This window comes from Hyperoodon ampullatus, assembly GCF_949752795.1.
Source record: "Hyperoodon ampullatus genome assembly, chromosome: 1".
Lineage (NCBI taxonomy): Eukaryota > Metazoa > Chordata > Mammalia > Artiodactyla > Ziphiidae > Hyperoodon > Hyperoodon ampullatus.
In genome coordinates this window covers 203,829,801-203,856,580 of record NC_136914.1, presented here as the reverse complement: position 1 = coordinate 203,856,580, position 26,780 = coordinate 203,829,801, and the positions used below count along the sequence as shown (strand labels likewise).

At 51.7% G+C, this 26,780-nt stretch overlaps 1 protein-coding gene across 3 annotated transcripts in view; it reads left to right on the top strand.

Moving 5' to 3' along the window:
• The window catches only part of SH3PXD2A (SH3 and PX domains 2A), a gene marked incomplete at its 5' end in the record, with an annotated part of 237,019 nt that overhangs the window by 104,473 nt on the left and 105,766 nt on the right, over positions 1-26,780 (top strand). For all 3 annotated transcript variants that reach the window (XM_079715283.1, XM_079715284.1, XM_079715282.1), the window contains 2 exons: positions 15,981-16,057; positions 26,620-26,711. In XM_079715283.1, coding sequence (XP_079571409.1) covers positions 15,981-16,057; positions 26,620-26,711 — 169 coding nt within the window. The remainder of the gene's footprint in view (positions 1-15,980; positions 16,058-26,619; positions 26,712-26,780) is intronic.

The window sequence follows — 26,780 nt, the reverse complement described above, 5'->3', positions numbered from 1 at the left end:
AGAAGCTGCAAAGTCCACCTCAGAACTAGGCTGCCAGCCCAAGTCCTGCTGAGTCCCATCCTGGCTGCTAACTTGCTATGCAAAGTTGAGCAATACATGGTCCTCTCTGAGCTCAGCCTCGACATCAGAAAGTGAGGGGGCTGGACACAATGACCTCCAGGGTCTCCTGGTTTTACCCCCGGGATCCATTTGGATTGTGGTAGGTGTAGACCCTGGTGAGAACACAGTTTTGAGCTTGTGCTGTGCATTCCTGACCAGTGACCAGGACCAAGTGTGCCCCGCTTGGGGTTCAAACTTGAGAGAGAAGGGCTTCAGAAGGGTCTGAAGGTGCCTGTGTCTCCCCAGGTAAAAACTATGGTCCTTGGCGTTGAAGGTTCAGGAACGTGTGTTTCTGAAATGTATAATGTTAATGGCTCTGTTATGCTGTGTGGTCCATGTGATTGGACCCCTGTTACCCACTGTCTGTTCGAGCACCTCATAACTTCCCAACACACACACACACACACACACACACACCCCTCCAGCCACACTGACCTTACTCTAGCTGGCTTCTTTTATCTCTGGACCTTCGCTCAGGCCCTTCCCTCCTCCTGGAACATTCTTTCCCCTTCCCTTAGCCTGGCTCATTCCTACCACTTTTCAGGCCTGTCTCCCTCCTGTGTGTCCCCATCGTAACCGATCACACCGCAGCACAGTGCCAACCCAGACCGTGTCCTCTTGAGGGCAGGGGCCATGTCTGTACCGTTCACCATCACATCTCAGCCCCCAATTCAGCACGGGCACTGGGGAGAGCTGAATGATTAGCGAGTGAGTGAAGGATGCATGCTGACCTTGTTTATGGGGTGGGGGGAGGGTTGAGATGTACCGCCTGTGGAAAGGTACACACAAAGAAAGGAACATAGCAAAAGAATTAAGAGGCCAGGCAGTTTCAGACCGCCAAAGACAGAGAACATGGCACATCCAATCTCAGCTCTACCACTTACTGGCTATGTGACCTTGGGCAGGTCGCTCAACTTTTTGACCTTCAGTTTACCTATCTGTAAAATGGGAGTAACAACAGTACCCAGGTACCCGTATCATAGGTTGTTGTGAAGATCAAATAACAGAATAAATATAAAGTATCAATACATAGTACAGTGCTTGCACACACCTAGTACTCAATGAATGTGATCTATCATTTATATCATTCTCACCTCCCTTGCAGGAGCGGGTGGAATCATGGAAAATACTGGTAGGAAGTTGCTGAAGAGAGTTGATTGTCTGGGCTCAGTTCTACCAACAGAGCCAAAGCTCAAGAAAAGCAGGCTTTGGGGAACAGTGTCTACCCCGAGAGAGCCAGGCCAGCGCCCCTCTGGCTGGCGTGGCCAGGCCTGTGGTTATGGGGCAGTTTTCCAATGGGCTTCTGCATCCTGGGGATTTTCCTCTGCTTCAGAGCATCGATAGTAAACTGGGCCTTTCAGCATGATGCCCTGAACCAGGACTGCCCCTGCCTGCCTCAGAGCCTCCTCCTCTGGCTGGGCCTTTCTGTTGTGTCTCTTCAAGCCCTGGAGGCCCTGTACCCTTGGCTGCCCCTCCCCCACAAATCATCCGTCCCTGCTGTGGTCCACGGCCCAGGGAGAGCCTGGCGGGAAGCACTGCCCAGTGTCCCACCGTCCCCTTTCCTGAGGGTAGCCTCCTCTGGCGCGGAGGAGCTGAGGCTGCAAGGGCTGAATAGGGCCCTTTATTCCCAGGCTCCCACAGGGATGGGGCTGAGCCACTGCTCACCACGCCCGCCACACCCACACGGAGCGGGGACAGCCTGGCCCTGATGCTGGGCTCTGAGTTAACCACACTCTCTGGCCCCGCTCTGTCTGGGTCCTGGCGGGTGAGTCCATCCCCGCTGCAGCCCTGGTCTGGTGCAGCAGGCCCCAGCGTTTGCGTGGTGAGACACGTTTGTGTAGTTCCCTCAGGGATACGCCTGTGTAAAAATAAGACAGTCTGGAGCAAGGGTGTGTCAACACACACACTCACACTTATCCATTCAGCAGATCTCAACCAGGGGCCATGGCCTGCCAGTCCTTATGCTGGGCCCAGTGGTCCGCCAAGGCCTCCCCGATGAGGTGACCAGAAGGATGGAAGGCATTAGCCATGAAAAGGGCATTGGGAACAGTGTCCCAGTAGAGAGGGAGGCATGCACGCAGGCCCCAAGGTGGGAAGGTGCTCACTGAAGCCCAGCACGCCTGGTGCTGGCCTGATGAGATGAGATGAGATGGAGAGGGAGGCATGAGTCAGATCCTGCTGGGTCTCGGCAGGAAGTTTAGGTTTTCTTCTCAGTGTGCTGGGAAGTCACTGAAAGGTTTAAGGAAAGGTTTCTTTCTTTCTTTCTTTCTTTCTTGGCCACACCTTGCCACTTGTAGGATCGTACTTAGTTCCCCAACCAGGAATCAAACCCATGCCGCTGCCAGTGAAAGCACGGAGTCCTAACCATTGGACCACCAGGGAAGTCCCAGGAAAGCCTTCATTTTAAAAATATTTGGGCCGCTGTGTGGAAAATGGACTAGGAGCAGGGGTGAGAGAAGTATTGGAAATCAGACAAATTCAAGGTCACCATACAACTTTATGGACAATGGCCAAACATCAAGTGATTTGTCCTCATCCTTCTCTGTAACAGCAGGCATCTTGTGTCACTTGTCTCCCGTGTGCCCAGCACTGTGTGCTGTGTTTGTCTCAGGTGCTGTTTCTAATCCACATCCCAGCCCTATGATCCCATTTGCCATATGAGAAGCCTGACGTTCAGGCAGTTTAAGGTGCCCAGGACATAGAGGTTTTAAAGACCTGGGGCCTCTCAGCTCTACAGCCCACACTCTGATCCTGCTTCTGGCGGCTCAACAGTCCTAGATTTTGATTTTTTTTTTAACCTTCCAGCCAGACCAAGAAAAGAAAAACACAGCTGAAAGGTAAAACCAGACTAATGTGATGGGGGTTGGGAAGGCCAGTGCCCTCGGCCTTTGCCACCTGTCCCACCATTAGAGTAGGTATTACATGGGTTTCCCAAGCACCTTCCAGGGTGTGCTCAGCCCTGTCCAAGCTCAGCTCTGAATGAGGCCACAGCCCGTGCCCTAAGGAGCCCCAATGGTACCCAAGTGACGTTTGTCCTCAGCGTGGCCACTTTAAGTACTGTTATACTTAATACAAGGCCTCTTCCTTCCCTGAGGCTAAGGACCACCTTGGAGGTCAACTGTGATGTTCTCTCTACCTCCCAGAGTCAGGCTGGGGCAGCTTTCATTGCCTGCCAACCCACAGTGCCATCATGGCCAACATCCTTCTCGGATTTGATATCATTGGAAATCCCTAGATGCTGGCTACGTTACAGGCAAATCATAAGACCTGGACTGCCCTAAAGTAAGATCTTATAGCTAATGAAATATCTCCAGTGTATGTCAGGGATAAGACCAACCCTGAGCATTCTCCAGCACAAGGGAGAACAAGTCAGCAAATTCTGGGGGTTTGTTTCTGTTTCCGCTGTTCTTCCCACAGCTAACCTTGTAGGTAACCATTTGTTCCTTGTCTAATTAATGACAGTTAACAAATCGAACGTGTGTTCACATTTCACAAAAAAAGGGTCCTCATTCCTGGGATCTGCATTCACTATGCATTTAAATTCGCTGCAACTTGAATCAAATGATAAAGCACGTATTTTTAAATAAAATAAAATAAAAGTAAATATCACTAAAATCAGTAAATGTGTTAGTGTCCCCTCTCTGCAATAGATATCACCCAGTCAGTCTAGAGATTTCACATCCATACCAGCACGAAATGTCATGAGAATAAGATAGTTATGGAGCTTCAGAGAACCACCCCCACTTAAAATCTGTGCAGCAAAGGTCTGGGGTGTAGGCAATGCTCCATTTCTTGGCCTGGGTGCTGGTAACATAGGTGAGTTCAGTTTGTGAAATTCATTGAGTTTTACATAAGCATATGCACTTTTCTGTATGTATATTATATTCCCCGCCCCCAAAGTGTTTTTTTACAAAATAAAGAAAAACTTGTTCTGGTCCCATAGCTCTGTAAGGCCATTCAAAAAGCCTTCGATTCCATCTGGCTCAGTAAAGATGTATTAAAACCTCTGATACGCCAGGGCTTGATGCTTTATTTCTGGCAGACACCCACATTTATTTATTTATTTATTTATTTATTTTTTAATTTGGCTGCGTTGGGTCTTCATTGCTGTGTGCAGGCTTTCTCTAGTTGTGGCGAGCGGGGGCTACTCTTCATTGCGGTGTGCAGGCTACTCATTGCAGTGGCTTCTCTTGTTGCGGAGCATGGGCTCTAGACACACGGGCTTCAGTAGCTGCAGTGTGTGGGCTCAGGAGTTGTGGCTCTCGGGCTCTAGAGTGCAGGCTCAGTAGTTGTGGCGCATGGGCTTAGTTGCTCCGCGGCATGTGGGATCTCCCCGGACCAGGGCTCGAACCCATGTCCCCTGCATTGGCAGGCGGATTCTTAACCAATGCGCCACCAGGGGAGTCCTGACAGATACCCATAGATCCCCCCTGGTCTCACTAAGGATAGGGGAATGAAAGATTTTGTTCCCTTAAGCCTGGCCTGCACTGGGTATGGGAACCTCCAAACCAGAACTTGGGAGATGACTTTTCCTTCCTAGGTGTAGCAGTTCTTACGGTAAACATGCTGTGGCTGCAAGAGGGTTAAGGTTTCAATTGATGGCGAAACCCCAGTGGATTTTTGTAAGTCTATTTCCCTGACTGAGTGTGTGGAACAGGGGGCGGAGAGTGCCGGGTGTGGGGAGCCGCACCTGTGTGAGTCATCCCAGAGTGCCCCAAGGTGGGCGGATGGAGTGAGTAATCCTGACTCCACTGTGTCCGTCTCCTCTTTGAACTGGGCAGAAGGGGGAAGAGGTGAATGGGAGCTGTGTGAGAGACGTGTGTTTAGGGGGCAGGGTTTGAATCGGGAAACGTTCTGCAGGCTGAAGGGAGTTAGTATCTGGCCTTGGGTGGGGAAGCCAGGTGGAAGGGTATACAAGGGGCACCACAGTGCTTGGACCCCATGTGCCCGGTGAGGAGGTGGGCTGGGCCAGGTTGTGCCCCGCCCCCATCCCACCTCATCTACTTGACCTAGAGTAGCCAGCTCATAAGAGATCCCATTTGTTCAACATTTATTATGGGCTGGGCTCTGTGTTAAATGCTTTTACACACCTGTTCATTGATTCCTCACGATAATCCTTTGAGTTAGGTATTACTGTGCCCATTTTGCAGTTTGAGGAAACTGAGATTCAATAGGTTGTGTCTTATGAGAGGCAGTTATACTTGTTTTTTTTTAATTTACAGGTTTAAGGAGTTCAGATCTAATGACTAAAATCAAGTAGATCCATAGACTAGATAGTCTTCTTATACAGTCAGCCCGTGGTAAATTTATTGATGCTTTGGGGCTGTACATTTTTCACTATGATTAAGGAGATTTTTAACAACATAATTCCCATTTTAATTTATTTTAAGGTCTACATCACTCTGATAATGAATTGCCAAAAACATTTTATACAGGGAGCTAGGGGTGGGGCTGGGTTGGAGTAGTCGGTCTTAGTGTGGTGTTGCATGGTCGGGTAGATTTTATATTTATAATAAACATGGGAATTAACATGTTCTTTTGAAATCTCAAGCAATACACAGGAAATTATGTAGATTAAAATTTTCTGCCCATTTTTGAAATGTAAAAAAAAAATAATAGGTTGTGACTTGTCTCATATCACACAATAGTAAATGGCAGAACTAGATATACTTACTAGTCAGGAGCCTCTTGTGACAAAGACTAGACCCATCTCGATCTGGTTTAAGAACAGAGAGGAAATTTATTGACTCACATAACTGAAAACTTCAGGGGTAATGGTTTCAGGCATGGCTGGATCTAGGTGACCAAATCATATGTCTCTCTAGCTCTCAGCTTTGCTTTCCTCTCTGGTGACTTCATTCTCAGATAGGCTTTCCCCAAATGGTGATGGGAATGTGCAAAGATGCTTCCTAGCAAGTTGGCGCTTACAGTTTATGAGTTAGCAGGTCCTGTAGAAAGAGCACTTCTCTTTCTGGTGGTTCCACCAAAAGTCCCAGACTGATTCTCATTGGACCAACTTGGGTCGCATGCCCATGGCTGGACTATACTGACTGGTAACTCCAGGAGTCCGGGATAAGATGAGCCCTCCTAAAATCATACAGACTAAGAATGAAGGAGGGATTGTTCCTCAAAAGAAAGTTCGGGTACTATAATACAAATGCTGACTGGCAAAACCCACAGATGCTTACCATGCTAGACTCTAAGCCAAGGCGGGGCCTTGGCACGTATTTGGAAGAGAGAGATTCGTGGGAGCCAGAACTCAGGGCATGGAGTCAGGACCCCCTGGGCTGTGGACCTTCCCCATTGGGACCATGTCCTTCCAGAACCTGCATGTGCCTACTGTTTCCAGCCTCAGCATCTGGGTTTCACCCCAGCCTTCCCCCAGCCCAAATGGCCCTTTGTCTCTACTGGTCCGGGTCAAGTGCAAGCAAGGCCAGGTGTAGCAAGTGAGAAGCAGGATTGGGTGGCAGAGTGCAGTCTGAGCCAGGCACAAGGCCACCGATAGTGGGGGTGTCATCTCAGCCACATCAGAGGCTGAAAGCAGGTGAGCCGGTGGCCTGCTGTCCCCAGACGGCATCAGGGCAGAGGTGGCATACTGGCTTCAGGGGCAGCTCTGGAGAGACAAGCAGAGGCCTGCCCCCAAGCCACAGTCAGGAGACAGCTGAACATGGAGGGCAGGACCAGCTTGCAGGAAACTGGGAAGCCAGCAAAGGCTGACTTTTTTTCTCCATTCTTCTCCTTTCCGCCCGTCATGTTACCTTCCCTCAAGGCCTCTGTGCTCTGTCCCCTAACCAGACCCTCCTGTCCAGTGAAAAGGTGATGCTTGTTCATACTCAGGTCTGAATGATTAACAAGGCCCCCTGTCATTCTCCAGGGAGACGTTACTATATCTTAACCAAAATCTTACATCGAAGAAACTAAATTCTGACTCTATAACCTGAGGCATCAGAAAAGTGGGCTGTGAGGTTGGTTGGTTGTTTTTTGAGGGGGGTATTCTGAGGGCCCAGAGTGTACCCTTCAGGTAGCTGCATGCTCTAAACCATCAAAAGTCCCAGGATGATTCTCACTGGAGCAACTTGGGTCCCTGCCTGCTGGGGTTACTCCTGGAGTTGGGGTTGGCTATCAGCCGCTCTGAAATTAAAGAGATGAAAATGAAGGAGGGACCTTTGTTTTTGCTTTTCATGGTGAAGGAACAGCCACGAGCAGGTTCATGCATTAGGTTCTCTTGGACCTCCTACGCCCAAGGCTGTTTATGTAAGAGCGTCTGTCTTCATCAGTCTGTCAGCACTGCAACAGTCTGAGGCACCCGATCCGGGCAGTCAAACACAGGGTTCATTTGCTGGCCTGACCCACTTCACACAAGGACCCACGCCAGGTTGTAAGCCTGCAGAGAGCTGGGGGAGTAAAAGATTAATTATTCCTTTTTCCTCCCCACAGGCATTGCCTGTGCCATGTCACCCTGTCTTAGTCTGTTCAGTCTGCTGTCACAAAATACCACAGCCTGGGTAGCTTATAAACAACAGAAATGTATTTCTCACAGTTCTGGAGGCTGGAAGTCTGAGATCAGGTTTGCCAGCATGGTCAGGTGAGGGCCCTCTTCCAGGTTGCCGACTTCTTGCTGTATACTCACATGTCAGAGGGGCTAGCTCTGTGGGGCCCCTTTTATAAGAGCACTAATCCCATTCATGAGAGCCCCACCCTCATGACCTGATTACCTCCCAAAGGCTCTACCTCCTAATTACCATCACAGTGAGCATTAGGGTTTCAACATGAATTTTGAGGGGCACAAACATTCAGCCCATAGCATACATGTCGGTTTGGGTAGGGTGGGGGTGTCCCTTTAGTAACCCTCCCATCTTCTTTCCTTTCATTGCTTTGGGAAATTTGTCTCTTCTCCCCTGAGTACCACATCAGCCTGCAGAGACAGAGAGAACCCCTCTCCCCCATTCACTCAGCTTTCAGATCCTCACAGCTTGTCTCTCCCATCTTGGGCTCCAGAGACCCTTGACCCACTCTCTCCAGACAGTGCCCCATCCCTCCCGAGGGAATTAGGCAACACCCACTTTCATTACACCCAGCTCCATGCCAGGTATTGCCAGGGCTGAAGGGAGTGTAGAAAGTCATCCCTTCCCGTCAGGGTGATTGCAATCCAGTTAGGGATCCAAGACTCTCTCAGGTGTCTGGTCAGCCCTGTGGACTCTCCCATAACCTCTGCAGTGGGTTGAAGAGTGGCCCCAAAAAGATATGTCCACATCCTAACCCCTGAAACCTGTGAGTATGACCTAATTTGGAAAAAGGGTTTTTGCAGATGTAATTAAGTTAAGGATTGTGACATGAGGTCATCCTGAATTTAGGGTGGGCACCCAACCCAAAGACAGATGTCCTTACAAAAGAAAGGCAGAGGGAGATTTGAGACACAGGCTGGGGGGTGGGGTGAGGGGCCTGTGAAGGGAGAGGCAGAGATTGGAGTGATGCTGCTGTAAGCCTAGGAATGCCTAGAGCTGCCAGAAGCTGGAAGAGTCAAGGAAGGATTGTTCCCTAGAGCCTTCAGATGCAGCATGGCCTGCTGAAACTTTGATTTCAGATTTCTGGCCTCAGAACTGGGAGAGACTAAATTTCTGTTGTTTTGAGCCACCAAGTTGGTGGTCATTTGCTATGGCAGCCCTGGGAGCCGGATACACTGCCCTTTCCTTTTTGTCCTCAGATCCAATTAGATGGGCAGGAGTGTTATTTGTGGAGAACAACATGCAGTCTGTGGGCCTCGGGGCCTCCTGTGGTCTCCCTGTACCCTAGGCGAGTCCCTGTGATGCTCCAGGCTCCCTGGGCTGCACTGAAGGGAGAGGGGTGGGAGCATCTGTGTCCTTGGAGGCCAGGGTGGCTGGAGGGAGCTGGCCTGTGCATCAGGGGAGCCCCCTGGGATGGTGAGAGGGGGCCTCGAGGGTGATAGCCCCCTGACAAGTTCTCCACGACAGCAGGAGAGGGAGGGTGAGAGTGGGGTGACTGCCAGCGGTCCAGGAGGCTGGCAGAGGAGGGCAAGGCAGGCATTCAAGGAAGGCTTCATGGAGAAGGCCTGAGGATATGGAAAATGAGCCTTAAGATGGGGAGGGATTTGGGTCAGTAGGCCCAAGCGTTCTTAGAAAAATACCAAACTCCTTTCTGTGGCTTATAAGACTGCTACATGGCCTCTTTTCCACCTTCCAGCTTTGCTCTGTGGTTGCCTCTGGCTGAACCCTCTTGCGCCAGAGCTTTGCGTGGCTGGCTTTTCTCCTCCTCAGAGACTCCACTGAAATCAGAGACTTCCCTGACCACTAGCTGAACTCCCCCACCCACCAGGCACACCCCTTCCCATCACCTTGTTATATTCTCTTTATAGAGGTGGGGGGAGACATATGTGTGTAACCACACTATTTACTAGATATGAACATTGTATACTGTATCCCTCCCATACACATCCCCTCCCCGGTTAGAAAGTAAACACCTTGAGGGCAGGGCCCCTCATCTGTCTCGTCCACTGCAGTGTTCTTAACACTGGAGCAGGCCCTCCATCGAGACAGTGATGGATGGATGGATAGATGGATGGATGGATGGATGGATGGATGGATGGATGGATGGATGGCATTCCAAGTGGCAAAAAAAAGCAAGGAAGAGAGAGTTATACGAGGACATATACATGCATATATGCTGTGAATTTTGAAGAGGAGAGGCTGCCAAGAATAGATCAGCCTGGAGAGACCAAAAGAGGTCAGCCCTCTCCTATTTCCCCTGTAGCCAGTGCCCCCTATTGCCCTGTACAGTGGGCACTTGCCCATTTGTCAGAACATGTGCCTGTCTCCTGGAGGTTGCTACAGGCTCTACATGGCTAGGGTGGGAGCTCCCTAGGTAGGTGGGCTCTTCCTGTGCCCCTGGCCCCCGACTCCTGCTTAAGGAATCCCCCATGGGTACCACATTTTACAAGGAGGAACCTGGGGTCGTGGCTGGCCCAGGGGGTTAACTGCTCTCAGAAGTTTCTGTCTCAGGCTTCCCTGGTGGCGCAGTGGTTGAGAGTCCACCTGCCGATGCAGGGGACACAGGTTCGTGCCCCGATCCGGGAAGATCCCACATGCCGCAGAGCGGCTGGGCCCGTGAGCCATGGCCGCTGAGCCTGCGCGTCCGGAGCCTGTGCTCCTCAACGGGAGAGGCCACAACAGTGAGAGGCCCACATACCGCAAAATAAAAAAAAAAATAAATAAATAAGTTTCTGTCTTTTCTTTAACCACTTCTCCCTACCAGTGAGAAGGAGCCATGTCCTCATCTCTCACCTTCTTGAAATAATTCATTCTCTAGAAGCAAATGCCAACTACTAAGACCCCTCAAGTGCCACTAAGATGCTTCATTTAGTGCCTGGTATCCTGCGTAGGAGGGAGAAACACCTCTGCCGCTCAAGCATGAGGACCTTCCCGAGTCAGTGCCCCACCTATGTGTCCTGGCCCAGAGTGGACACTCATGGTGAGAAGGTTAGGCCAGATTAGGGTGTGGGGCAGGGTCGGCCCCCCCCAGGTGATGCCCTCTCGCTTCTGAGGGTGAGCATCCCGCTGATCCCGCTGGGCTGGCACCTACCTGCTCAGCCAGGGCAGGGATGGGGGTGGGGCAGGAAGGGCCCTTTAAGGGACAGGGAGGTTCGCTGTTTCGGGGAGCTCTTTCTCCCCAAGTCCACTAGACACTGGGTCACCTCTCCTTCCCTGCTTCGTTGGTCCATTGGTCCTTTCACTCTCATTCCCCCGTTCACTCTCATCCATTCCCTCACTCATTCATTCACTTGTATCTGGTCGACAGAGACCTCCGGGGGCTGCGTGCATCTCAGTCACCCTGGCATGTCCCGTCCTCCACGATTATTGCTTGCTTCATTCTCAGTCAGCCCTCGAGACACTTGCTCCCCAGACCTCAGCCCAGCACCTGGCGTGGAGGAGATGTCAATCATACTCCCATCACACCCATGAGAAAATCCTAAGTGGTTCTTACGGCCTTACGTGATCTGAGCCCAAAGAACTCTCTCCCTCTCACTATCTGAGCTCCAAAACCACAGGTTGAAACCCCAGCTCAGCCATTTAATAGCTGTGTGACTTTGGACAAGTCCTTCAACCTCTCTGAGCCACCAACTCCTCCTGGCCAAAGTGGGGACAATAAAAGCACTTGCTTTAAAGTTGTGGTGAGGATAAAGCCAGAGAACCCAGTGGAAAGCTCTTAGCCTGTGCCTGGCAGGAGTAAACACTTAGCTACTGTCACCCGTTGTCTCACGCCTCCTCTGCCCCTCTCAATAACCCCACCCCCAAATGCATCTTAGGACTCCCGGAGGGAGCAGCCACGGAGGCCCGGCCCTTCAGTCTCCAGATGAGAATGCAGAGGCCCCGTGGAGGGTCACACAGCCAGCCTGTGGCCAAGGCAGGACTTGAACCCAGGACTCAAGCGAAGGACCCTGCTGGTCCCACCCTCTCAGCCCAGCCCAGAATGGCAGCAAGAAGAGCCTCCACTTACATGCTCAGACCCTGTCAGGCTCAACAGCTCTCTTCTCTGCTTTCAGGAAGGAGTTAATCCTGAGGTCTGTCTCTTGCCCCGTGTGTAATCTTCCTTCTGATGCTTATCATATTTCTGGGGCTGCATCGACATGGCTTTGAAGGCTCTGGCAGGAGTCTCGCCTGGCCTTGCCGTGAACGGGCTGAATTACACTTACAAGAGGCCTTTAATGCCCTGTGGTCCCGGCTTCCTTCATGGGGTTGTTCCTCCTCCTCCCTTTTCTCTCTCTCCCTTTTAATATGGTCACCGGTTTGGCTTGCAGAATGCGGTTGGGATCCCTAAGAGAGAAGTCAAGACCATAGAATCCCTTCCAGATCTTCCCCGCCTCCCCCTCCCCCTGCCCCGCTCCCAGCAGCCTCTGTGCCAAAAGGACCCAAGGAAAGGAAACGTTGCTCCTGCCAGGATTTCAGCATGGAGGAGAGAAGCCCTGCTGGGACTCCAAAAACTCAACTGGCAAATGGCTCGTACAGAAATTCTCCTCTGACTTTGTACCTGAGCAACAGACCCACGAGCCTTGTGGAGGAGATGGGAGGTGTCCAGACTGGAGGCATGGCGGCCTCACCCGCAGAGGGTGGGCTTGAGGGGCAGGGTGGAGGTCCCGTGCCAGCTGGGTGAGGAGCCCTCCCACCTCTCTCCCCATCTCCCCACCCCAGCCCACCCTTCAAAGCTTCTGCACCTCTGGAGGCCTTAGTTGTTCCTTAACTATTTGTTTTTTACTAGTTCTGTCTCTGCAACTGGATCAAGTCCTATCTGGTATATCTATATCTGTATCGATATCTGTATCTGTGTCAATATCTATATCTGTATCTGTATCTATATATCTCATGAATATCAAACCCAGTCAAGAGGTTTGGCCAGCCTTGAGATGGGGGTCTGGGAGGGGCGACCTAGGTTGTCTCCCCATCTCTCTGCTTTCTTTTTTGTCCTCTGACGGGATGAGAAAGGGCAGGAGTGCTATTTTTGGGGAGTGGATAAGTCACATTTTCCTCCTTTGAAAGAAGCACAGGGCAGAGCCAAGTCTGGGGTCCACCACCCCACCCCCCGATCCCAGTCCCTCCTAGGTTCTTTACCTCTGAGCAAGTCCTCCAGGTTCTTATGAGATACAGCTTCGCTGCTGGCATCACTGGACCTGGGCGGCCCCCAGCTCCTGACAGCCACCTGGCTCAGGTAGAAGGCCCAGAACCCCACCCCAGGGCCGCCTGTCATTTCGTCAGTCCAGAGATTGGGTGTCCTCCCACCACATGTTTATTTCACACACCATTCCCTTGGCTGCACACACGTGCTCCTGTGGCCCACAGGCAATAGAGCAACAGGCAACCAAAAAAGGGTAGGAGGCGAAGAGGCCGAGAATACCAAACCTGTGACATCTTCCCCCAAGGAAAGGTGGCTGTCTCCCATGTCTTTTTTTTTTTTTTTTTTTGGCCGTGTTGGGTCTTCATTGCTGTGCGCGGGCTTTCTCTAGTTGCGGCGAGCGGGGGCTACTCTTCATTGTGGTGCACGGGCTTCTTATTGCGGTGGCGTCTCTTGTTGCGGAGCACAGGCTCTAGGCGCGTGGGCTCAGTAGTAGTGGATCGCGGGCGGTAGAGTGCAGGCTCGGTAGTTGTGGCTCATGGGCTTAGCTGCTCTGCGGCATGTGGGATCTTCCCGGACCAGGGCTCAAACCCGTGTGCCCTGCATTGGCAGGCGGATTCTTAACCACTGTGCCACCAGGGAAGTCCCTCCCATGTCTTGATAAATCATGTTTTATCTCCTTTCAAAAGGAACATGTGGAAGAGCCCATTTATCTTTGATGACACTGTCCAGTCTGTGCAGTGTCCTCCCTCTGCCGGGGACACAGCCCCTCTACCAGGCTTGGGTGAGAAAGGGAGGAAGGAGAGCTTGACGGAGCATCTGGAAGAGGGAGGGAGATGCACGGACCAGCAAGTGCCTATTGGGCATCTGCTGTATTGCAAAGCCTTGTGCTGAGTGCAGCGAGAGTTGCCAAGGGGAAGAAGCAGCTGCAGGAGGGGCCTCTGGTTCACACTGAGTGCAGGGGGATGAGAGACACAAATGCGCAACAAGTCACACGCAACTTGATGAGTTAGATGCTCCATGGTCTGGCTGGTACTGGTGACCAGTACCTGTGGTGATGGGGAAGTCAGGGATGGCTGTAGCAGCTGCTTCCAGGGCCCCCCAGGTCCCCTTTCCATTCTCCTCTACCTGCCAAAGGCTGCTTACAGGAAAACTGGGGGCTTTGTTCTAGCCACGGGAGCGTACTCGGCCAGAAGCTCCCAAGAAGCAGTGCTCTCAGAAGCTCAACAACAAGCAGGGAGTTGGTGATAAATACCCCAGCCTCCTCGCCCTTGGTTGGGATACCTCTGCAGTCTGTTCTACATGATCCCCTGAGTTCCTCAACAGAAATGAGCTGCCGCCACCCACCATGATTAACTGGCTGGAGGACACTTCCTCGCCTGCCCTGCCTTACTTCCTCACTCCCCTACTGGTACTTCCCAGATCACTTCCCACATAAACAACTTGCACTCACTTCAACAACCTAAACCAAGGCAATGCTTAGCACTTCACTTGGACCTTGATAGAAGAAGCTTAAGTAGATTAACATGCAGTCTACATATTTGTTCACTTGCAATGGGAGTCATCTCATTTAGGACTCCATTAATGCAAGTGATGAAAATCCATCTCCAACAAGTTTCAATAAAAAAAATTTGTATTATTTTATATAAGTGGAAAGTACCAGGTAGACCCTGGGTTCAGGAACAACTACATCCAGCTGCTCAAATGATGTCAAAGGCATCTGCCCTCCACCATCTCTCAGCTCTGCTTTTCAATCATTCAAGAAACATTTATTGAAGGAATTCCCTGGTGGTCCAGTGGTTAGGGCTCTGCGCTTTCACTGCCGAGGGCGCGGGTTCAATCTGTGGTCAGGGAACTAAGTTCCCACAAGCTGAATGGGGCAGCCAAAAAAAAAAAAAAAAGAAAAAGAAGGAAGAAGAAGAGAGAAGAAACATTTATTGAGCACCTACTCTGTGCCAGGTTCATATCCTTTCTCTTGGTTGGTTTCCTTCTTAGGCAATAAGAAAGGGGGTCACTAGGAGCTCCAGGCTTTCATCCTGCCAGCTTAGCAGCTGTAGGAGAAAACTATGGGAGGAAGAGGACACCCGCAGAAGTCTCAGGGCTGACCCTCGTTGGCCCAGATCGGGTCCCCTGCCCATCTCTGAGCCCATTGCTGTGACTCTGGGTGGCTACGCTGGGTCACATGCATACCACTGTTGCCAGGGGGTGTGGTCGGCCCCATTTGAACCCACAAGGGAATGGATGAGGGAGGCTCTCCAGAGGGGAATGGGTGGTCTTGGACAATAGATGCCTGTTTTAGCTGTGAGGTGAGTACCTCACCACGTGCTGTGCTCCGTGGGCCCTAAGATGAGACAGACAGGCTTCTGGTGGAAGGGGCTCACAAATGTTTGTAATACACGTCAGAATGTGTTGAGTGTCTTAGGAATGGACAAAATGTGTGGGTGTTCTGGAAAGAGGGTGATTACTCCCAGCTCGGCAATCAAGTTTCTAAAAAGGAGGCATTGGCCTAGACATTGGTGGCCACTGGGCACAGAAACATCAGCTGTGTTAGGCATTGAATGTCAGACCAAGGAGTTCAGATTTTAAATTTAACCAATTGTAAAAGGACTATGCTTTGATCTATTTGTTATAATTGAATCTGGCTGGTTCAGAAGAGCCTCCTGGGAAAGCTTGGGGGCTGGCATTTTCCATAAGCCTTGCCCATACCTGTAGAGGGGTACACCAGCCCAGCTGCAGGGGCCTGTATGGCTGGAGGCCAATCAGGCTGGGGCAGCCATGCTCCCTTGTATTGGCCTGAGCCTGCCCTGGAAATAGCCACCCAACTTAACTAAGAATAGGAATTCCTTTCAGGCCGGCAGGAATGAATGCCGATTTCTCAAGGAGGGATGGGCCTGGAAACAAAACACAGGGGTGGGTTGGGCCATCCTTTATATTTATTTGCGAGGTCACTTGAGATGTGCATCCACATCAGGGCATGGATTCTGTCTTTAGACCCAGACAAGGTGATTTGGCCAAGATGGCAGCCTCCGGGGCTCCTCGTCTGCCCCAGAAGTCCTGGGCCCTCAGCCTGGGGCACCTCCTGCCCCCTGGGGAGAGGTGACCACTCCTCTCTTGTTCCTTGGCAACAGGCAGAGGTGGTGGTGTTTGGTGGCCAGCTAAGATGCTGAGAAGCCGAGGGAGAGGGAATGAAAGGATAGCGTCCCAGGTCCCTATGGCAGCTTTACCCAGAGTCACCCAGCTCACGAGCATCTCTCTTCCAGGCAAAATCCTCTTCCGGAGAAGCCACATCCGGGACGTAGCTGTGAAGAGGCTGAAGCCCATCGATGAGTACTGCCGGGTAAGAGTGTGTCTGGGGCAGGGGAGGGGGTGGTCCATCTGCCAGAGAGTCTATCCATCTGTGAAGGAAGGTTGTCTGTACAAAACCCTCTGCTGTGGTCTAGCAGATGCATCCTGAGGCCTGGCGTCTCCTGGCCAGAAGGGTGGGTGGGGGTGTCCCTCGGGGAGGGGTCACCCCGTGACTAAGCCGCCTCTGGGGCATGAGGACCGCCAGGGTCACAGCTGAAGCCTCTGTTCCTTTTATGATGGGTCCGTGTTTACAAATCACTCCTTTAAATCACTTCCACCGGCTTGGGAGCTCTGTGAAGGGGCCGCTGCTGAAGGGATTCTGTGTGTGGCATTTTGCTGGATACAGGAGAACTCTTCTTTGAATTCCCTTTGGGACATTTTTGGAATCATTCCTGAGTTCAGTAGCATCCAAAATGCATATTTGTTTATTCACAGAAGTCTTGATAGATACAAATATTCGTGTATACATCTTTATAGATGCAAATGCTCACCACACACACGCGCGCGCAGGCACATGCATGTACATGCATTAGAACAGTCAGTGCTGAAGAGCAGACTGGCAGCAACTGCAGGGTCATGAAGCAGAGCCTGTTTGTCTTTCCACTTTGTCTGGAGCCTGGGACCCCCTGGGGCCCCTGCAGTGAGGATGAGAGGCTCCCACTTTAGTGGCCTTGGCACGTGGCCTCCAGATGGCCAGACCGCCTGGGTTTGAAACCCTGCTGGCTTTGTGAACTTGGGCAAGTTACTGAACTTCCCGGAGCCTCAGTTTCCACATCCGTACAACGGGAAGGAGAGTAGTACCTCCTCAGAGGGTGGTCATGAGGATGCAGTGACCTGACAGGCATAAGGCAGCAGCACATAGTGTCTGCACAGAGGAAACATTCAGTGGACGCTAGCTTTTTGTTATTATTATTACAAGGCGTAAACAATTTAGTGTTACCACTGGGCACCACTGGCTTTAATGGAGATGGAATTTCCTAGTTAAGTGAAAACTACTGTGGAGTCTGACTCAAGAATCTTGAGGAGAAGCAAGTGGGGAATGCTTTGTTGTGAGTGCTGGTATTAGACTGAGAAGAGCTGGGGTCAAATCCCAGCGCTCCACCAACTAGCTGTGTGACCTTGGCAAGTTGCTTTACCTCTCTGAGCCCCAGCTTCCTGATCTGTAAAACGAGGGTAAAAATAACTGTCTCACAGGGTTCATGCAAGGGGTTGAGCAGGAGAATATATGTCACCGTGTTTGTAACTTCTGAAATGTTCTGTCCCGACATGGAGTTATTACCATAAGGTTCCTTTCTGCACAAATATTTTATCATTTGGAATCATTATGCTTGTCAATAAACTGTTTAAATAAGAACCAAGTTGCTCAATTTCGTAACTGGTGTTCCCAAGACTATGGGGAGACAAGCACTGCCAAATACTCTTCATTAACCCAAGTTTGGATTTCATGGCTATGCAGATCATACTTGGTCACGTTTTCTGCCTTAATGTAAAAGGATGCCCCGATGACGAATTTCCTGAAGGTAGAAGCTTCTCTTCTTCAGATCAATATTCATTTTTCTCTTTAAAGGGCATTTGCCGTCTCTAGTTAAATTGATGGCTGCAGCCTGAGCTTTTATTTCTCTTTATTCCTTTCCCAAGCAGTTATTAAACAAATTGGCAAAGCTAATGGAGGAGGGGCGAAGGGCAGGGGGGAGCCTCTTGCAGCTGCGATTTATGGTTCACATCAGCCTTGGCCTCCCTGAGCTGGTGGAGCCCAAGGCATCTGCAGTTGGACTCTGTGGAAATGCCGTCTTCTGGGTCGTCTGGAGCAGGAAACTGATAACATCTTATCTCCTGGGATCAGGCTTTGAACAGGACTCTTGATTCGGGATGAGGGCTCCGGAGCCCCAGTGGTGCTCCTGGTGGCTGGGGAGCCATTTAAGTGGGGTCTGCAAGGGGAGGGGCCTCCTAACCTGATTAGCACAAATGAGAACTGCTCAGAGCCAGGCAACAAGGAGCAATGTCATGGGTTCACCAAGCAGCCAGGCAGCTTGCAGGCTATAATTTACTCTGAGAATGGCAGAGGGGGCAGGGCAGTACAGAAGTGACCTTTAATTCTGCTGAACTAGAAAGCTGGGATCTGTGGTCTAATTGTCTGAGACCTTGGAATAACCTTGGAATGGTCATTAGGGATAAGTTCAGCTGCAGTCCACGGTCACTGCCGCCCAGCATTGCACTTCACAGCCCCGCCGCCCACCAGTCCAGTCTGTGCCACCCAGGATCCAACCTTTCACGCAGCATCACTGCCCCCCACAGCCAACTTCATGGTCAGGGCCATGTTCAGTCCACCCCATGGCCAGCCCTCCCTTGTCTCTACCTGTCCTCGGACACACTGCTTGGAACCTCTGGAGTTTTATTTCCAGGACCCTGCCCATGCATCTCTGCTGGGCTGGCCAGAATCTTCCTTGGACCTGCTGGACAGGTATGGGCTCCAAGTCTGGGATTTGCTGGGGATTCAAACGCACCCAAAATTGTGAAACCGGCTTTGTGCACGGAGTAGCCAGCTCCTCTGCCAGGACTCAGATATAGAAAGTCTGACCGTGCAGCGGACCCTCCCAGACTTCGGGCTCCCTGCCCTCGCCGGCCAGCCAGTCCCGCTGTCTCATGGCAGCGTCACAGCCCAGATCTCAGTGTTAATTTTAAACATATACGGAGCAGATTGGATGAGCGTCACGGAAAGTTTACCAAGCGCCAGCCAGGTGATTGTTTTATGTGGCTCTTGAGGGCCGGTGTCTATCAAGAAGGGTTCCAAACGCTTTTCTGTAACTCCATAAATTAATTTAATGGGCAACATGGTTATGCGGTTAATATTTAATGGTTCTGTGGTCTCAACAATTTGAAGACTTCCATCTCACTAACAAGTGTGAGCTATACTTTAGGGGCTCGGACAAACAATCTACCCCATAAATGACTCCATCTACCCCATTCCTGCATGTGAAATACATGTTTGCCGTGTTTGTCTATGGGATAAAATAAATATCCAGGGGTAGGGGGCAGTGAGAAAGAGTGTTTGAGAATAATCAGCATACCCTCCGCCATGTAACAACGTTTATACAAGTCTCCATTTCCTGGTGGGTGGAGCTAGAATTTTTTTGTTACCCAAAAAGCCGAGCTCACTTCTATTATTCTGCTGTCCACGAGAGACTTGCTTTCAGAATCAAAGGCTCTCTTTGTAGGTGGGATGAGGGGTTGGCTGGAGTTAGTCTGCGGGAGGGACTCCAAGCCTAACAAGGATGTCAGCCCTGAAGGGGTAAGGATCTCCCCTTCCCACCCTCTGCATCTCCCAGACTCATTAATTTTTAGCCCCACTTCCCATATTCGAAAACTTTGGCTATTACTTCGTGGAGGTTCTTAGCCCCAGCCGTTCTCCCTCCCACCATGGGAGTTTTCCACCATAGCCCATCATTGTCTCTCACCTTAATAAAGAAAAAGGTTCATGTTGCAACAAAAACAGACGCCTTTAAGAAGCACCAGGGGGGCTTCCCTGGTGGTGCAGTGGTTGAGAGTCCGCCTGCCGATGCAGGGGACGCAGGTTCGTGCCCCGGTCTGGGAGGATCCCACATGCCGCGGAGCGGCTGGGCCCGTGAGCCATGGCCGCTGAGCCTGTGTGTCCAGAGCCCGTGCTCCGCAACGGGAGAGGCCACAACAATGAGAGGCCCGCATACCGCAAAAAAAAAAAAAAGAAGCACCAGGGCTCCCTGGCATGCTCGGTCCTAGATACGGGGAGAGTAACTTTGTTCTTGTGCCCCTTGTTCTAAGGCAGGCCTGGGCCAGATGTGTTGCTAATGGGGGAGACTGAGGCAGAGAGCCAAGACTGACGCGTTCATGCCTCCTGAGCGGTCTGGTGCTCGGAGGAAACCCAGGTGGCAGAATCTCTCCATCTCCTCTGGTCCAGATAGACCCAGGAAGAAAGCATTTCCAGCCTGGGATAAAGCTGATTGTGTCCATTTTCTACTTAAAGGCTTTCAGAGGAGCCTCATCGACCCCACAAGAACCTCTGACTGGCTGATCCCGGCCATCTGTGGGGTTGTTCCATGGGCTGCTTCAGCCTCAGCTCCCGTGCTGCAGCCCAGTCTGCAGAAGTGCAGCCACCCCCAGCTAGCCAGACTCCCTTAGACTTCCACCCCTTGGCCTGTGCTAATCCCTTTCCTTGGGATGCATTTGGCTCCCACAATGCCCCTCCCAGAAGCCTTCCACCTCCCCGGAGGAAACCGGCCACACCTGCTGTCCAGAATACTCCGTGCATGCCTCCATGCTGCACACTTACCCTCCATAGCAGGGTAATTTCTGTGTGTCCATCTTCTCCAGACCAAGAGCTCCTTGAAGGCCCCATCTGTTATCTTTGTGTCTTCACTAACAAGCAGGAAGCCTGGTCCCACGCGGGAGGCCAGGCAGTATCTGACGACACAATGCAAAGATCCGCACACAAGCAGAGGAAACCTCCAAGGAGGGTGACATGTCCCCAAGGCCCCAATTACTAGGCTCCCTTGTGAAATGCCTTAAACTGCAATTGCGAATTAAGCACTATTTCCATTATAGAAGAATTTGCTGCTTAGATCCTTCAAAAAGAGAACTCATGTGTTTGAAATACTCTGATTTATAAAAGTTCGGTGAGCCCCCAGCTTCCTAGATGCTGATCTAAGAGGAATAGTCCGGAGCAGGTGAGAAGCAGCCCCGGGGGTGAGAGTGGAGGCCAAATGGTTGGGACTTTAGCCCCCTCAGCCCATTCACCCCCCACCACATACCCCTACCCCACCCAGAGTCACTGGGCTTTTGCTCTAAGATTCCCATTGATTAGAAACCAAAATGATGCTGCTAAAAATAGGACAATGTTTGATCCTGTGAAAAGAGCAGGACACCCCCAGTTGCTTTGACCAATGCAGAACTTTGCTTTTTGTCCTGGGATAGACATAACCCAGCATGGTGGGCTTCGTTGGAGGGAGATCATTTCGAAGCAGAGGGTCTGAGCACAGTCTGCCTGGGGCCCCCTCCCATGCCACTGCTGTACTTGCAAAGACCGGGCTGGTGATAGACTGGACACTGAATTCACTGATAGGGGTGCTGTTTGCAGTCCTGGAGCCATTGACTGTTAGAGCTGGAAGAAACTTCAGAATGTCTCTGGCCTGGATTTGCCTAGCTGTGTTGCATGGGCTGTCAATAGGAATTGTTTGGAAAACCAGCTCCACAGTCAGAGACTCGTGGGTAATGCTGGCGGAAGTACAGAGCTGCAGATCAGACAGAGCATAGGCTCTGGACTCAGGCACCTCATTCAAAATCTCGCCACTTATTAGCTGTATGGCCTTGAGAAATGATTTAACCTCTCTGTGCTTTCGTCTCTTCTTCTGTTAAACTAGAATCATAGTCATACTCATCTCTTAGAGTTAATGTGATGATTAAATGAGTCAAATTCCCAGGATGTCGTTATTATTAAGTACTGGCCTGAACACAGCTCTGTAGGTTTCTTGCCTGCAGGACTTCTCAGAGCCTTTGCTGTGCTAATGAACATGATGCCCACCAAGACCAAGATGGGGATCTACAAGGCACCATTTCACATGTGCCCACAGAACTCATTTGATCTCATCAAACAGGTGTTCTATGAGACACGGTTTGAGATTCTGAAGCTAGTCTATTTTATCCTAGAAGAAACAACAACCAGAGAGGTGAGGTGGCTGCCCAAGGTCATGGAGCAAGTATATAACGGCAGAATTGGACCTACTGTAGAACTGAAGTCTCCTGACTCCCATTCTTTCTAGTATACCTCACTGCTTTCACCCAAAACATAATGATAATGAAGACAATAGTATAACTAAATTTTACTGTTTACTCAGTGCCAGGCACTGCGTTAGGCTTCTCCTATTCATGATCTCATTGAATCTCCTAAAAGATAGGTGCCATATGAGATCTATCGTACTGAGCTCAGAGAGGGCAAGCAAGGCATTCAGCATCACACAGCCTGTTAACGGTAGACCTAGGACTCAAACTCCCATCTGCCTAGCCCTGACTTAACCACCCCATGGCATACATCCTGAACGTCCAATGGCAGAGTTTTAGGCCTGAGCCGGCGGTGGTGGCCCTGAAGGTGCCCATGTATTGGTCGCTACCTGCTCCTCCAAGAATAGCTAGGTTTGGGGGTTCCCCGGCTCTGGCTGTCATTGCCAGCCCAGGCCGTGGGGACTGACGGCTCAGCACCCAGCTCTCCTGCCAAATGATTTTGGCCAGAGCTGGGTTTGGCGGCAGCTCTGTTGGAAGCTGCTCTGAGCCAAGAGCCTCTTGTCAGCCTGAAATCAGGACGAGCCCTCAACGCGGCTCCCCTCGGGGCTCCCTGTTAAATAAAGATGCTGCAGCGGTTCGCCCAAAAGGCCTCTTTGTCTGAGGCCCTTCCAGCCCACGCGTCTTCTGCCCCCGGAATGCCGGTCTCTGTCGGCATGAAGAGCCCCTGTGTTCACCGCTGCTGCAGCGTGGGGGGAGCTGGCCAGCAGCTCTGCGCCTAAGTGGGAGGGCGCCTGCCCCGCTCCCCCCCTCCCCGACCCCGCCTCCTGCCGGTCACGGAGGTCGCCCTGGCAGTGACTCTGCACACAGCTTGGGCCCCTGGTAACCCTTCCTGCCTCCTGCCCATCCCGGCCCATTAGTGCTCCCTCCTGCCACCCTCCTGCTTCCTGCCAGCAGCCCTTGCTCTCTGCACTTGCCTGAGCCCCGCTTCTCTCTGTCCCTCTCTGTATGTCTCTCCCTCTCCCTCTCAGGCTCCCTGTCCCTCTCCATCTCTCTGTATATCTGTCTGTTTCTCTCTTTGTCTCTATCTCTCTCTGCTTCTATCTCTCTGTCTCTGTCTCACTCCATCTGTCTCTCTCTCTCTTTCCATCTCTCTCTCCGTCTCTGCCTCTCTCTCCCTCCATCTGTGTCTCTGTCTCTCTCTGTCTGTCTCTCCCTCCCTCCATCTCTCCGTCTCTGCCTCTCTCTCCCTCCATCTGTGTCTCTGTCTCTCTGTCTTTCTCTCCCTCCCTCCATCTCTCTGTCTCTGCCTCTCTCTCCCTCCATCTGTGTCTCTGTCTCTCTCTGTCTTTCCCTCCCTCCATCTCTTTGTCTCTGTCTCTCTCCCTCCATCTGTGTCTCTGTCTCTCTCTGTCTTTCTCTCCCTCCCTCCATCTCTCTGTCTCTGCCTCTCTCTCCCTCCATCTGTGTCTCTGTCTCTCTCTGTCTTTCTCTCCCTCCCTCCATCTCTCTGTCTCTGCCTCTCTCTCCCTCCATCTGTGTCTCTGTCTCTCTCTGTCTTTCCCTCCCTCCATCTCTTTGTTTCTGTCTCTCTCCCTCCATCTGTGTCTCTGTCTCTCTCTGTCTTTCTCTCCCTCCCTCCATCTCTTTGTCTCTGTCTCTCTCCCTCCATCTGTGTCTCTGTCTCTCTCTGTCTTTCTCTCCCTCCCTCCATCTCTCTGTCTCTGCCTCTCTCTCCCTCCATCTGTGTCTCTGTCTCTCTCTGTCTTTCTCTCCCTCCCTCCATCTCTCTGTCTCTGTCTCTCTCCCTCCATCTGTGTCTCTGTCTCTCTCTGTCTTTCTCTCCCTCCCTCCATCTCTCTGTCTCTGCCTCTCTCTCCCTCCATCTGTGTCTCTGTCTCTCTCTGTCTTTCTCTCCCTCCCTCCATCTCTTTGTCTCTGCCTCTCTCTCCCTCCATCTGTGTCTCTGTCTCTCTCTGTCTTTCTCTCCCTCCCTCCATCTCTTTGTCTCTGCCTCTCTCTCCCTCCATCTGTGTCTCTGTCTCTCTCTGTCTTTCTCTCCCTCCCTCCATCTCTTTGTCTCTGTCTCTCTCCCTCCATCTGTGTCTCTGTCTCTCTCTGTCTTTCTCTCCCTCCCTCCATCTCTTTGTCTCTGTCTCTCTCTTTCTCTCTTCTTCCTCACTTTTTCTGTCCTTTTGCCCTTCTCTCCTGGGGGAGAAAACAGCACATACCATGTGCGTTAAATGAAAACTTGAACACTCTGGGGGTAAGTTCCACCCAGCCTACGTCGAGCACAGGATTTCATTCTGCCACTTTAGTTGGGGCTTCACCCCCCCAGGAGCCTCAGCGTCCCCACCATAAATGGGAGCAATGATGGGTACCTCCAGGACAGAATTGGACAGCACATCATCAGATGTGCACTTGTGAGGGCAGGGGCTGCATCTGGCTCATGCCTGTACCACCAGGGCACACGCTGAAAGCTCCATGCTTGTTGGATGGTTGGAGAGTCCGGGAGCCGAAGAAAGTGACTGACACGTGGTATTTGCTCACTGAATGTTAATTTCCTTTCTTTTTTTATCTCTCTCCTGGTCATGGGGATGGGATCTGTTGGAGACCCTTGGAAAGCCCCAGGCTCTGGAAGGAACAGCAGGGAGTTACACAGTGTGTCTTACCTACTAAGGTCAGGTCTTGTCCCATCTTGCCCAGGTGTGGGTGTGGCTTCGGGAAGGGCCGTCGTGCTCAATGCCACACTTAAATTGTTACCTGAGCAGCTCAGAGAAGAAGTGATCACTGCCCCTTCCTCAACACTGTACTTCTATCAATGCAACCCAAGACCACATGTGCTTTTTTTGCCCCATTATCATGTCCCACCACTACTGGACAGTGGTTCTGCACACCAAACGCTTATGCATTCATTCTTTTTTTTTTTTGCGGTACGCGGGCCTCTCACTGTTGTGGCCTCTCCCGTTGCGGAGCACAGGCTCCGGATGCGCAGGCTCAGTGGCCATGGCTCACGGGGCCCAGCTGCTCCGTGGCATGTGGGATCTTCCTGGACCGGGACACGAACCCGTGTCCCCTGCATCGGCAGGCGGACTCTCAAGCACTGCGCCACCAGGGAAGCCCTATTCATTCATTCATTTTTAACAAATGCTTACTGAGTGCCAGACACTCTTCTAGGATCTGGGGACATAGCAGTCAACAGAACAGACTAAAGTCTCTGCCCGCATGGAGCTTCCCTTCTAGCAGGGTCTTTCCCACCCGTGTGCAGGCCACGCGGCCTCCCTGACCCCTCTGTCTCCTCAGTAACACGGGAATGAGATCTGCCCTCACAAGGACCATCGTGAGGCTCCAGGTGGCCACACTCATGGAGGCCCAGCACGGTTGGCACAGGGGAGCTGCCAGGTCGGGTCACTGCACCTGAAGCAGCCCTGGTGCAGGGGGCCTGGAGAGGCACAGGCTCGAGACGGGCCCCCGTCTGACCACCGCCCCGGAGCCTCCTTATCGGCAGTTCCTCCTCACACTTTTGTAGCCCAGGGTTTGCCTCTTCCTTCTCCTGGCTCTAGCCCAGCGTTCCCTTGGCCTCGTTCCCCAGCCCTGCTTTGACGGTGACCTCCCCTGTCTGTCTGGACTAAAGGATCAACCCTCTCCCCACCGCTCCACGCTGCACTGAGCTGAGACAGTGGTCCACGTGCCCAGGCTGCAAGGTGTGGAGTCCGTGCTGGTGCACAGCGGGAAACTGATCACCTCTGGCCCTCATCCCTCCCTTTCCAGCGGCGCAATCTCACCCCTCCTGGAGGCAGGCTCACAGCTGGCCCTCACCCCTGACTGCACAGTTATCCCGCTCAGGACGCTCACCTCCTCCCGCCTGTCTGAATCCTGCACACCCCTCTGGCCGAGCTCGTGCCCATTCTTCTAAGAAGCCTTTCCACACCCTTCAGTTTATTCTGCTCCTCAGGCTCAGCTCAGCTTGGCCTAAGCAAGGCCCTGCTAGACCAGGCCACACCAACCTCATTCAGCTCCTAGAACCACCATGCTTGGTCCGGCCCCCGCCCTCACCTTGACCAGTTAATTCTTACCCACCCTCAGGACTCAGCTTGAAAGAGACTTTCCTAAAACCACCTCCTTTCCCAATCTTCCCAGGTCCTATCAGACTCTGCCATAGCACCCTGTTGTCCTTGATAGAATTATCAGCTTGTCATTAAATAATCATGCAGTGAGTATTTAGGGACTGTGGATATCTGGTGCAGCTGGGGTGTGGCTAACGGGAGACGAGGCCAGGAGGAAAAGACCTTGGATTGTCAGGCTAAGGATCTTGGACTTATTCTGTGGGCAAGAGAGAATTCTTTCAGGGTTCATGCAGAATAATTCATTCTTGAGGGCCCTGAGACCTAGGGTTTAATGGCCTCCCCCCTTTTTTTCACTTGTTTGGCTGGTTGTTTAGTTGGTTAACTGGCTAGATAGATAGTTGGTTGGTTGAATTGTTGGCTGGATGGTTGAAAAGTTGATTGGTTGACCAATAAGTTATTTTATTAGTTGACTGGTTGGTTAGTTCATTAACTGGGTGGTCGGTTAGTTGATGGGAGGGATGGGTGGATGGACAGATGGAGAGTTGTTTCATTAGTTAGCTGATTAGTTAATTCCTTGATTAGTTGTCTGGTTGGGTGGGTGGGTAGCTGATTGATTGTGTCTTCCTCGGCACAGTCCTCGTGCCTCCCCCATCACTGTTGGCCCAAGCTGGCCCTGCTTTTGGTTTTCCTGTTCCCAGTTTCATCAGGCCTAATGCCCTTTCTTCCTGTCTTTCCACAGGCACTTGTCCGGCTGCCACCCCATATTTCACAGTGTGATGAAGTCTTTCGGTTCTTTGAGGCCCGACCGGAGGATGTCAACCCCCCGAAAGAGTAAGTGGTAGCTCAAGCCTCTTCCGTGTGCTTGGGGGGAGAGCTGGCAAGGCCAACGAGGCTAAGCAA